The sequence below is a fragment of the Orcinus orca genome, chromosome 20 (genome assembly GCF_937001465.1).
Source record: "Orcinus orca chromosome 20, mOrcOrc1.1, whole genome shotgun sequence".
NCBI classification, from domain to species: Eukaryota; Metazoa; Chordata; class Mammalia; order Artiodactyla; family Delphinidae; genus Orcinus; species Orcinus orca.
Window position 1 is genome coordinate 9,644,854 of NC_064578.1, and position 14,101 is coordinate 9,658,954.

General features: G+C 45.3%; 1 protein-coding gene across 4 annotated transcripts in view; it reads right to left on the reverse strand.

The window, feature by feature from the left end:
* The window catches only part of WWOX (WW domain containing oxidoreductase), a 976,221-nt gene that overhangs the window by 726,614 nt on the left and 235,506 nt on the right, over window positions 1-14,101 (reverse strand). For all 4 annotated transcript variants that reach the window (XM_033406435.2, XM_004280121.4, XM_033406434.2 and 1 more), the window contains exon 6: window positions 1,836-1,924. In XM_033406435.2, coding sequence (XP_033262326.1) covers window positions 1,836-1,924 — 89 coding nt within the window. The remainder of the gene's footprint in view (window positions 1-1,835; window positions 1,925-14,101) is intronic.

A 14,101-nucleotide genomic window follows, 5' to 3' on the forward strand; every position in this document is an offset into this window, starting at 1 on the left:
AATGCCCGACTGCACGGGATCTCAGGCCCTCTGCTTCCTGGCCACGTGCCTTCAGATAACTCACCCTCCCTGGTCTCATTTTCCTCATCTGTGTAATAGACATAATCACAGCAACCACCCCGAGGGTTGCATTGAGAATTAAATCAGAAAAAGCATGCAAAGGGTTCTGGGTATGGGGCTCATAATAGGCACTCAATAAATGAGCTGTTACTGCTGCTACGGTGGTAGTTATTATTATTCACTCCCAAACAACCACAGAAATACAAGGTTGAGGAGAGTCAGTCACTAGCAGGAAAACACTGCCTGCTTGCTGGCCACTGAGACAATGGCTCGGGTGAGGTAAAGTGGGCTTCTGCCAGCCACCACTCTCTTCCCAGAGCCGAGAAGAGAGCCTGGGGCTTTGGAGGCACGCGTTAAATGCGTGTTAAGTGAATGAACAAGCGGATAAATGAATCAGGAAGGGATAAGAAAGCAAATGTCTTAAGAGCTACTGCTCTATCCTGAAGAGAGGATCTCCGAGACCACTGGCGCGGGCTCGCAGCTACCAAACGCTGCTGAGAGCGCACGCAGTAGGGCTCGCCTAGGTCTGCTGGCTGCGTGGGGACGGTACCCAACTGTTCGTAGGAGCGCAGGGCCGGCACCTAAGGGGATGGTGCAGCTCCCACTACAGACTCTGAGTTCACATTTCAACCTCAAGTACTCAGGCTACGGGATTGCTCCAGAAAGGGCTTTAGAGAACAGACTTCTCAACAGTCTAAAACAACAGAGTGAAAGACTAAGGGAGAAATAAGAAGAACTGGCTACTGGACAGCACTGAGGGGTCAGATCTGAATATCTGGTTTAAGATACCTCCCCTTACATCCATCATCTGCGTGGAGAACTATAAAACCAACGACCCCGACAGAGGCGAACCGCCAGACAGTTTGTCATTTTATCAGTGTTCTCCGAATTCAGCCACTCGGTGCCCCTTTTGGAACTGTTTTATCCTTGGCACCTCCTGTACCGTCATTAACTTAATCCCTGTGTTTAAATCAACTCACTGAAAAAGAAAAATTAAATGAAGTTATTTGTTAAAGAAATTTAAACCACTGTGTTAAACGAGAAACCAGTATTGCCTGCCCTAAATAATATGAGGGGACTGTAAAAATAAACACTTGGAAACAAAATATTGTAATGAAAATGAAGCTAACCACCACTGCTTTCCTCAGCTCTGGCTCTGAGGGCTGCTCTGTTAGAGAGAAGTTGGCAGTGATGGCAAAAAAATCTGCCGGTCCCTAGCGAAGGCTTCCTCCTTCAGGCATTTTGAAAGTCTGAGAAAGATGAGGGAATAAAAAGGAGGAAGTTTCTCATGATGTGAGTCCATGCTTTTGGAACCACATTCACGCACCACGTAAAATCGCCGCAGGTTTGCGAAACAGCAGAATCTTCTCCTCGTGCTCTGACGTTCAGCCCCCTTGCAGGACTAGAGAGCTGACCTTACTTGTTTCCAAGTGCTATTAAAATACACTTTTCCTCGATTCTGGGAGGCACTGCAAAAATATCTGTAATCAGGATGCAGCTTACAATCGGGTGGCTTTTAGGAGCCACTTTTACTGCTGCTTAGTACTGTCTTTCCCTTTTTATCTGGGCTGTTATGAGATTGATGACGCATCTCAAAACGAGGGTGACTCAGAGTCAAGAAAATACGGTACACCTTCACTGGGCCAATATAAATGAGCCTCCCGTCTGGACGCCAAGACAACACAATAGCCTTCCGGCCTCCCCATTGTGTTCATCTGATAAAGACATTACAATACAAGCTATTATGATCTATAACCCTCCACTGGAACACTCACACATTCTTGGCCTTGAACGCTTGAGCAAAATGCTGCACGCTATGGAGCAGAGCGAGGTCCAGGGTCATTGCTTCTACCTTGGCTTTATGCTGGAATGAGAGAAAATAAAAAGAAATGATAAATAACAGCAAGTTTAGTTCATGGTATCAAGTTACAGTAAATGTGTTATGGAACATGTCGGAATTCCCCTGTTTAATATTAGACGCCCAGAGAGAATATAAATCATCGGAATGAATGGAAGAACAGGGCGTTTTACTGCCAAGTTGAGGGAGGATGGGAGGCTGGGACTCTGCTGAAACTCCATGCTGGGGGGTTGTGCTGTTTGACTCAGCGCACGAAACGGGGTCCTAAGGGTCCTCGGGCTCACACAGCTCCTCTCCATCTGCCTCCTAAAAAAACTGTAATGATAGGGCAACACCAGGACAAAGCCTGGCTCCTGCAAGAACTCCAGAGACCACGTGTTAATCTCAAAAGCTGCCCTCCGGTTCTGAAATGATTCCACCAAGCCTGCATGAAAAATGAGAGACAATTCATGTACAGAAAGTACAAACGCAGGCAAAACTCGTTTATATCAACGGAGCCTGACTGCTCAACACCTCCCTGGTTTAGTAACCCTGTGAACCCTATAGATGGGCAGGGCACATATGGATGGAATAATGATGCTATTAATGAGGCCATTAATGTCTATGCTGAGCCGATGGTGGGTGGGCACTTACAGGCGTCATCTCATTTCATCCTCAGGACAACTGAAGGATACGTTTGTAGTTTGCCTGTTTTACAGTGTGGCATCTTATAAGAGATTGCAGAGCTAAGAAGTGTGGACGGCAAGACTTCAAGTCAGTCTGACACTGGCTGGAGCCCAAGTTCCCTCCTGGAGAGACACCAAAAGGACTGCAGTGGTCAGGATTGAAGCCACCCTGTTCCACTGCAGGGCCTCCTAGCACACTTCTGGAAAGATCAGAGTTGCCTTGTATTTACAGAGCCCTCCCAATTTTTGAGTCTCGCTGGACTTTGGAGTGTGAGCTGAAATGCTATCACTTCTTAGACGTCCCTCTGCTGAAGGACAGACTGCCAGGTCACCTGCTTGTTCAGGTAAGCAGATCCCCATAAAACGAACGGTGAGCTTGGGAATTCTTGTCTAGACTGCGATGTTAAAGTAAGACTATGGAGACTAACACAATACTAGAATATTATGAAGGGGGATGCAAACGGCACTGCTGGGGACATCCTCCACCCGAACGGATGCAAACTGTGCTGAGAAGCTTCGTGTGTCTACGGCAGTTCGCCTCTGCCGCCTAGGTCCTGGGCTCCGACCCAAGTCCCGGGCCTTGAACAATACATGTCAGGCCGAGGCAGCAGGAAAGCACACTGACTTTGGGCCCTGTAACCTTTCTGAGCCTCAGTTCCCTCATCTGTAAATGTGAATATTATCTACTCTCAGCATTGTGAGATTAAGTATAAAGCATCTAACATTCCGCCTTGAAGAGACAAAGTATTTCATCAGTTTAACCAGGAGGAGATAAGATGCCCGTGGTGACAAATTCTTCCCCTGAGGCCACTGTGTAGTAAACCATGGTTTGGGTGGGCAACAGTGCAGCAAGGTGGATGAAACGATGTTGATGACAAGCACCAGTGCCCCCCGAAGACCACATCGGACCAGATCACTGTTGGCTCCTGGAGGATCCAGGTCCTGCCCATTAACAGAGCCCAGTTTTAGGGAAAGGGCGTAGGGAGGGATTCAATGACCTCCCCAAACCCCAAGAGCTTATCAGTGGCAAAGGCAAGCTGGCCAAAGAAGATTTAAATTCCTCAGGTAACAGCAGCAGATGCTCAAACCTGCAGATTTTGGAAGAAGAAGTGTTTAACCTGATGCAGGAAAAGGGCAAGTGCCAACACATGCGTTTTTTTTTGTTTGTTTTTTTTTTTTGCAGTACGCGGGCCTCTCACTGTTGCGGCCTCTCCCGTTGCGGAGCACAGCCTCCGGACGCGCAGGCTCAGCGGCCATGGCTCACGGGCCCAGCCGCTCCGCAGCATGTGGGATCTTCGCGGACCGGGGCACGAACCCATGTCCCCTGCATCGGCAGGCGGACTCTCAACCACTGCGCCACCAGGGAAGCCCCAACACATGGGTTTTGTTAGGGAAGTATTGCACCTGGAGGGTCCAGGTAAGGCAAGGCCACGCCCCTCATCCTACAGGGAGGGAAACTGCCCCCAGGAGAAGAGGATGCACTTGAGTGATACTGTACCCCATGCAGAGCGCTTGGGTCTCCAGATAGGGAGCAAACCCCCCCCCCCCGCCCCCGCTTTCTGTCTGCATGACGGATATTTATCTGTGGCTAAAACCTCTTCTGAGTGGGAAGTCTGCTAATGGCTAACTTGTCTTCCCCACAGATTCTTATGCCTCCTAAATGCTCAAGTACCCAATCTGATGTTCCGAGTGAGCGAGTAAAGTGGCCTTTCACCCTCATCCTGCCCGCTCCGGCCCCAGCCTCTCCCGGCACAGAGTATGGCACGCACCGCCAACGCAGAATCTTACAGAACTTTGAATGGATCACAAGAGGAAAGTCAACTATTTCATCTACTAAGGAAGGGGTGGTAAAGACATCGCTCCTCTCAGCCGAGCCCCCGATGGAAACCCCAAGGGATATGCTGGCTACATATTAGAAAAATGGATGTTCACTCTTCCCCCATAAAACAGGGAGAACATTCCCAGCTGGTGACCCCAAAGCAATATTTCCAATGAAAATGATGGCGCAGCCCAATGGGCCAGCACATTCTTCTAAACGTGCAACTTACACGTGGTAAACTGTCTTCTGGTCCTCCCCCTTCACTTGAAGATAAAGCACAGGGCTGCCACTACCAATAAGAACAAAATCAGACCGTACACATCCAGGGGGAACAAGGGGTCACAAGCCATCAAGTAGTTCAACAGACTAATCCACAGGCTGTGTGTTACTAGGCTCCTGGGGACAGTGATTCACGTCCACACGCAATTACTCAGGTAATTCTCCTGCCCTCGGTATCAGGTTTCCTGTTTCTGCTACTGACCCTGAGAAATGCAGAGAAACTGTGTGCGCAATTCAGTTAAGTCCAGTGAAGGAAAAACACAGCTTTTAGAATTAAGGTGTGTGTATGCGTTGATGTGTGTGGGTTGGGGGGTTTGCTCCTCCGACTGGCAGACAAACTTAACGTGATAGAAATGTTTATCGTGGGACATGCTCTAAATGAGAAGGCAGGGGCTGACGGACTGCAGACAGAAAGCATTTCTGAGGGACAAGCTGCTGATTGCTAGGTGAAAGCACGAGGCCCCATCTGCCAAGGTGAGCTTTCCCGCTGAGTCTGACTATGAACCTGGGACTGGCCACAGTTCACTATCTTGGTATAACTCACTTTTGCTGCTGTTGTTGTCGTTAACTTTAATTTGGAACGAATTATAGACTCACAGGAAGTGGCAAAAATAGTAGTGAGAGTGCCCACGTACCCGTCTCCTAGCATCCGCCAAAGGGGGCATCTTACCCAAGTATAGCACATTATCAAAATTAGAAAATCGACACTGTCACAGTGTAATTTATTAGACCGCAGACATTACTTGGATTTCACCAGTTCTGGGACGCACTCAGTTCCTTTTACTTGGAATAATTGCGTGTATAATTCTACGACATTTTATCACGTGCACAGATTCAAGATACAGGACTATTCCGTCACCACTAAAGAACCGTTGAGGTTTTTTTTAAGATGTTAAATCTGCGTATGCCGCTCAGGATGTGAAAAGTTCAGGCCTGTTTGGCCAGCGTGTGCTCTCTGGATTGGCAACAGATGCCCATACACAAAGTCCTAGCTTAAAACGCTTTTGTAGCTTGGAACAGCCAACAAGATACGCTCCTAATTCCTTAGTGTGGCTCACACAAGTGCCTCCGTATTGATCAGGATGAGCTTCAGTAAGGAACAGCCCCCAAACCTCAATGTCTTAAGACAACAGACGATTATTATTTGCTCACGCTTCATGCCCATCTTAGGTCAGTGGGGTCCTGTTTATTGTCGCTGGCCAGGGGCCCCATCAGGTGGAGCCTCCTCCCTCTGTAGCATCACCAGTCTCTACAGTGCGGGGAAGAGAATGTGACAAGGTGCGTGTGGAATGTCACAGGCTTCCACCCAGTGGTGACACGTGTCACTTGTGCTCACGTTTTGTTGGCAGAGTAAGTGTTGTGGCTGTGCTTAGCTTCGAAAAGGTGCAACCCTCCATATGCCCAGGGAGAACAGAAATGCAAACATATGCGCAATGAATAACAGTAACGACTAACACTCAGTCCATGATTTTGCCCCGTCTACCTCTCTAGGCTCATTTCAGGCCACTTCTTGCTTCATACTTTCCATTAGTGATAGAAAAATTTAGAAATGACAGATGAACGTGGCCAAAAGAAAGCAGCTATAATCCCGCCACCCCAATATTAACTGCTAGCTTTCCAAAGGTCCCTTCCTCTCTACCTATCCATCTATCCAGCCAGCCGGCCAACCGTCCATCCACTTAGCTTTGGTTAACAGAAACAACTTCTTACTAGAACTCTGAATCTTAAAATGCTATAAAATGCCTCTCTCAACCCTTCCCCAAATCCTCACCCTTTTCTTTAATCACACCAGTACACAAATTTATCATCTCAGGCAAAGTAGGAATGTAAATTTATTTTCAATTATGTATACAGATGCTGGCGCCCATCGCTTTCAAAGAGAACTGCACAGGTGGCATTCCACACACGAAGCACCAGGCAACGCCTAAGTCGCTGAGAAGCCCACCTGCTCCCAACAACCCAGGCTCAGCCAGAAAGACACAGTAACGAAGCAACCCACACGCTCTTCTTCCATTTCCCTGGAAGTCAGGGGATGCTCGGTGGCACCACAGTCCACCCACACTCTCAACAGACCAAGTCTTCTTGGTTTGTTCTTTATTAAGTTCAGAAAACCCGGCTTAGTGATTCAGGAGTCTGCAAATGCGGAATCAAAGGGGTTCCTGCTGTTGTTACGGAACAGTGATCTCTCATACCGTTTTACGACTATAAATTAGCCAAGTATGACTCAGATGTGATACTGCCTGAAACCAAAGGAACCATATAGGGACTGTGCGGTATTTAAAGGGAGAAGTGGGAAGATGTTATCATCCACGGGAGACGGCAGAGTTGGGCTGACCCGGAACCACAGACCAGCACGACCACAGTGCTGACAGTGCGACTTCAGGGGAGCTGTGTGACTGCTCTGGGCCTTAGCACCAATGCCAAAATGTGCGTTTGCCTTGCACGATTAGGGTAAAGATGAGGTATGATGTATATAAGATATGGGGCACATAAATAATAATAATCATTTGTAAGGCCACTACTAAAATGTCATGTCCACTGTTTGTTTTTCAATCATAAAGCATATTAGCAATTGCAGTCTCCCTTCTTTATTTCACAAATTTACCTGAAGTAGCTCAAAGTATGAACAGCAGCTCTGTGATGGAGGATGGATGATACATGACCCCAGAGCAGGAGGAAGGAGGCTCACCGAATCCCCCAGAGGCCAAGGTACCCCAGTTTCCAAACTCAGTAAGTGTTCTGAACCTGAAAGGTGTTAAGGCCATGGTGAAGGCCATAGACTCAAGTTGGACCTCCTGGGTCTAAATCCCACTTCTAACACTTACCAACTGGGAAAGTTACTTCTTGTGCAATCAGTTTTCTCTTCTGTAAAATGGAAACAAGAGCACCTGCTTTATCAGGAAATGAGGTGATATATTTAAAATCCTTAGAATAGCGCCTGACACCTGAGCAGTATTCTGTAACTGTTACCAAGGAACAGTATTACTCTGATTGCTTTTGTTGTTGTCTTTAGCACTGTTGTCAACAACATCACCATCATCATCACCATCATCATCACCATCATCATCACCATCTGCACTGAACTGCTTCACTCTTCACTGAGACAGGTGAACGGGGCCCAACTGGCCGATGGCAGCAATCTGAGAACCCTGGCCATGTGAGCCCTCGCCCCACAGTACCCTCTTTCCTTACAGTAACCCTCTGTGGGCAGCTATTATCACCCGCCCATTTCACGGATGGAGAAAATTGAGTTCATAAAGTGACTGCATATCTTCATGCAGGTAGTAACTGGCAGAACCACAATTCACACCAAGCCATGATTTTCATCCCTACTGCATACTCCACAATGCCCACATGGCCCACCTGTCCTCATGCCCCTCAGAGGCCTTCACACCAAGGCCAATCCCAGGGGAAACCACCAGATCTGTAATAGCCTCGTACAGAGGCAGCATGCTGTCCCATTCCTGGTCCACAATAAGAGAGACAATATTTACAAGAGTGAACTCATTCACTCATTCATTCACTAACTCTGCCTCTAAAGGTACACATTTATTCCAAAGATCCCATCTCCTTTACTTCTTTTTTTTTATTCCCCATCATTGCAACACCACGTAAGAGGAAATATCTCACACCCATAATCCGTTTACCATCAATGGAAGAACAAAAAAGATAACATCTAATGGTAATAGGCCTTTGGAAAGCTGTATATAAATAATTTCAAGCGACCAAACATATTTAAAAAACAGATTATTCCTTAAAAACCATTATGAATTGTAAACTATGAATTAGCTAGAGTATATCAATGACTTTTCTCCACTATCCCGTAATGAACCAAAAGTAGCTGGTCTGGGAACCAAGCTGTTGTGTGTGATGGGACCTCAAGGTGAACTCAGGTGGGCACACTTCAAAATACTCTCATCTAGTCCAGGAGTCTTGTTTCCTCCACTCAACTGGACCAAAGCATCCCCACTGTACTCTTTCTACTCAATCCTAGCCTAGCAGCAGGTAAGATCAGCTCTTCCTCCTGTTATGATACAAGGGCCACCTGTGAGCTGGTCAAAAAGAAGAGCACACGGTAACAACTGTTGGAGATGGAAGGATAGAGAAACCCAGACGAATGAATGGGAGCAGGGAGCCCAGCCTCCAACACACCCAGAGGAAACTCTCTTTCAGCAGATGGGGACTCACCCTATGGAGCCACAGGGGTGAGACTGACCATGTACTGTGAAGGTGCCAATCTATGTGAATTTGATGGGTGTGCGCCTACCCTCTCTTACACTTAGAGAAGAGTTCGTTTCAGGGTTTCCCTAAAAAAAAAGCTCTCATGTACATATATTTATTGATAACCAGAGCCAAAAAAATAATGAGCATCTATGACATGCTTGGCATTTATTTTTCATTAAACAGTCATAGGAAAAAATCTTTTGAAGTATCTAGCATTTCCCCCATTCCACAGACTAGAAAACAGAGGCTGGTATGGTTTAAGTGGCACAGCCTAGTCAGACACAGATCCAGGTTCCCAACTGGCTGGGATGGTTCCAGTGCTCGTGTCCTCACTGGAGTACCACACCGCGCTGTAGCCCTGTCCGCATATTCTTCAACAGATGACGCTGAGAAGCTATGAAGAAAGTAACACCCTCTATACATTCCTGTTTGTGTCTATTTTGCATCATATTTATTTCATACACTTCAAATTTACAAGAGAAGCCTAGTGCTGAAAGAGAAAATGTAACCAAGGCAATAATCTACATTCAGAGCTTATTGCTAACGGCCTCCTGCAAATTCTAATCCAACGGGCCCTAACTGCGTCACGCCGATGCCTCTCACCCTTCTACCTTACACACACTTGGTCCTGACTTTATGTTCTGAAACCTTAAATACGAGTTGTCACATTTACAACAGCAGGAGACACTGGTGCTGAGCATGTTACTGACATGACAGTGTTCACTGAACTACAATACAGACCTAACTACACTGGTTTCATAATTCACCAACATCCTATGCGGGACTTCACAACGCCAATTTCTCCAGTATCTTTTAAGTGATGTTAATGGTGGCCACGGGTGGTGGCATTTTCGCTGGGAAATGCAGGAGTAGATAGAGACTTGCATCTCCTTTCAGCTCTTGTACCTCTCAGGAGAATAACCCAAACCAGCATCGTGAGCGAGCCTGATGGGGAGTTTGCCCAACCTTGGGACAAGCCTAAAGATTAAAAGGACGTACTGATACATGCTCTTTCTGAAAAAGCATTTCTCCCCAAGGAGAAAGCAGAGTTTAAGAGTCTCTTTTACGGCTCTACACACCTGTACCAATCTGTACACCACTGTGCCTTCAACAAGGAAAATGCTCTTAGGGAAGAGTCCAATTTCGAAATAGGGAACCAAACCAAAAATGATCCTTGGCAAACCCCTGGATTTTTCCTTACAGCCTTGAAGGAGAGGGGTTGATTTTGTCAGATCAACCATCAGGCAGCAGCCTTCACTCCTGAGCCCTCACGAGTGCCCTTCAACTCTGCCTTCCCCACTAAATTCGTAAACATGCCTAATGAGAAAATCATGGCAACGCTTTCTTCGTTATATACAGGTCAGGATTTGTGCCTTGCGTGGCTGGAACTCAACTTGCAGAATAACTGTATCAATATCTACAGGTAATTGTGAGGCTGATTCAAGGAGGAACTGCACCGGATAACGACTCATTTAATTTGGTGTATGAGTTAACGCACCACGTCAAGCAAAACTATTAAAAACGCTTAGACGGTAATAGGCAATATTTTGCACTCTGGATAAAAAAAATGCTTATCTTGCCAGAAACAAACAAGAGAGTGAAAATATCCGAAAACCTTCCAACTTCCCTCTATGCGATGTATTCACTTTGCAGCTTAAAAACAGTTTCAGGAAGGACAGCAAATGGCACGGGAGTTTGGCAGTCAACATGATCGGGCATTTATGCCTTGCTACTGAAGAAAGAGCCTTTTTTTCATAGTGAATTTTTCATTCTAATGTAAGTGATGATTTACATTAACTATAGGTAAGGCACGGCTACATTTTCCTGAAGGATTGCAGGCAAGTAAAGACTAGTACAGTAAGTCGAAGCGTAAAAGCTTTCTCTGTCATAATATTTATTATAATGGCATATAAAATAGCTGAAATAAATAATAGATGACTAAAGGTAAATTCATATGATAAAGAATCCTTCAGGAGACACCATTACTTTTGACTGTTCTAGTTTTATATACAGTTGAAGACTCTTAATAAACAGGCCCTATATCTTACGTAAGTATTGGAAACATCAACGCTGTGCTTTAAAGGCAACAGACTGGACATCAGCTAACTTACTGTATAATTAGATCCTCAACAGGAACAGTCTATATATTTTGAATATTTAATAGGTGGGTTCCTTAATGAAACTTGTTAAGGAAAGGGCACTGGAAGCCCCTTCTTTGGGGAAGTTGCTGATAAAAGAAAAATCAGTGTCCCCCACCCCACAAGATTCAGAACGGTGCATAGTTTAAAACATAGAGATGTGGGACCTGTTGATTATCTGCTGACAGGTCAACGGTGGTTAGTTAAATTGACTAGCGAGAGACAAACAAGATTTGTCTGCTGTGGTTGAAAAGCTTCTGAATTCCACATGAAGGACCTGTGAAGTCTGAAAGATGCTCAGATGGAGAGAGACTCTCTTCATTACCACCCTCAGGATGCGGAGGAACACACACTAACCAGGATGCAGAGGAACACACACTAACCAGGATGCAGAGGAACACACACTAACCAGGATGCAGAGGAACACACACTAACAGGCCAGTGTCTGCCTCAGGGCTTCTCATCCAGGGACACGCCACCCCCAGGGGACATCCGGCAAGGTCGGAGACATTTCTGGTGGTCACAATTTGTTGGGGGGTGGGGGGCTACTGGTATCTAGTGGGTAGAGGCCAGGGATGCCGAACATCCTACAACTGCCCCCAGATGGCAACGGTGCCGAGGCTGCCTGTGTGAGTTTAGTGAGAGGAACCGCGATTCACCCTAAGTGGGCTTCAGCGACTTAAATTCATCCTTATTTATAAAAATAAAACTGGCTCACTAGTGAAAGTATAAATAATACAGAAGTGGATAATGTATCAAGTGAAAATATCTCCGGAATCCCTCTGCCCCAAGATAAACAGAGTGACAGTGATGCAAATCCTTCCAGAGTACATTTTCTACACATATAAAAACACTGGGCCATAATACATTTCTACAAACATAGTATCGTACTTCACGGGTTATTATATCATCTGGGTTTTCCCAGTGAACACATAATTGAATACATCTAAATAGACTCCACCCACATTCTTTCCAACCAGTAGGTTTAGCCCATTGTAGGGCTGTTCAAGAATTTATTATCCCCTTTAGATTCCTCAGCCCTCCACACCCTTCACTAGCCTTGTGAACTTTTTACTTAAATTCCCGATGCCTGACCTTCCTTATCTGTAAACATAGAAATAACAGAAGAACCTCCTCCTGGGGATTACTGTGAGAATTCAATGAGATAATAACCATGGAAAGCACCTTAAACAGATATGCTCTAACTGTTAACTACTGCTGTTGTTGTAATTAATATTATTTTACGTAGTTTCAAGGTTTTTGTTACTAAAAGCAATGCTGCAATACCTATGTTTCGCAATAAATGATTGTTTTTTTCTAGAGGATAAGTTCCTGGAAGTAGAACTGCTAAGTAAAGAGATATCTACATTTTAAACTTTGATAGATTTTTACTGGGTGTCCTCCTAAAAGGTTGTATCAATGTCTATTCCCAAGAACACTGCAGGAGACTATGAAAGAAAACCAAAACCACCAATAATTCACATTGACAGTTAAAGTAAATTAAAATGCACAGTCTCATATCTCTGTGTCTGATTCCTGGTACAAAGTGAGTGGCACAGAGTAGGTTTTCAAGACAGGCTTTAATTTAGAAAATGGATGAATGAATAAATAACACACCACCAAACTTGGGACAAATTTGTAAGTAGAAATAAAATCATGTTAGTGATGTTGGCAGCAACGATTTCCCATAAGCCATTTAGAGAGTCAGGCTTTCCTCCTGGTGCATCAGAATGGCTGGCCGAGGGCCTGCCTCTCAGAAATTGGCTGCACTGCATGATGACAGATGTGAGCCTGGTATGCAGAACATGCAGTAAACATGTAATAGTATCATCACGCTTGGGGACTGACCACGACGGTTATTTTTAATTTATGGGTGAATTGAAAGAGAGAAATCTTTCAGAGGTTCTGCAGAAGCCAAGCAGGATATTCAACAGATAAACTAGAAAAGATTAAGAGTATATGTGCTTCCAAGAGAAATGAGGTTTCCTGCTTAAGTGGCATCCGCCTAAGAAGGCTCTAATAAGTTCCAATGAAAACACCCAGAAAGGAAGGAAAGATGAGAACTCAACATAATACACACACACACACACACACACACACACACACACACACGAGGCACAGTCAAGTTATCCCCAAACGTTGTGCATCTTTTACGTTAGCTACAAGACCAAGTAAATTACTCTTAAAAAGTAACTGAAGACAGAATTGAAACAATAACAAAGGTTGTTGTTTTTTTTTTGGGGGGGGGGGCAGGGATTTCATCGAGCCATTGAATCATGTATGGCCTGGTTTTGCTGGTTAAAATGATAGAGACAGTAAACAGTTTTATACTAAGTAAGAGAAAATTTAGATATGTACGTGAAAATTTCCAGAAGAAAGAAAAATATCAGAAGAGAGGGAGGGAAAAGAAAAGGGGAGGAAGGGGAGGGAGAGGACTAGGCCAGGAGGGGAGGGGAGGGGAGGGGAGGGGAGGGGAGGGGAGGGGAGGGGAGGGGGAAGAAGAAGAAGAAAGTTAGTTTAGCTTCCAAACCAGCAGCAGCAGGATCAAAAAAAAATGATGCATGGGGTACACTGGATATAAAGAAACTGGATAAATGCAAAAATAATATCCAAGAAAGAATTAAAATTTAGTAATAAAGGAAAACACTTGGACACTTGGTAGAGAGGAAACACAAAATGAAATTCAGAAACCAGTACAGGTATATACATAATCACAAGAAATAAAAATGGACTTAAATTCACACGTTAAAGGCAGAAACCAACTAGAATTTAAGAATCACCTCTATGGTGTATAAAATAGTGTGGATAGAGAGAACCAGCACCTCCCAAACCAGTTCTCCCTGGTCCACAGTATGGGGCTGTGCTGAGAAGAGACCGACCAGGCAGGAACTACGTTTTCCAGGCTGCAGTGCGGTGGGGCGGGGCCTCTAGGTTTCCACCAATGGCCTGTGAGTAGAAGAGTGTGGCGCTCCTGGGCTTCTCCTCACGTGAGATGGGTTCCCTACATTCTTTCTCCTTCCACATGATGGATGTAGATTATAATGATTTCCTCGGAGAC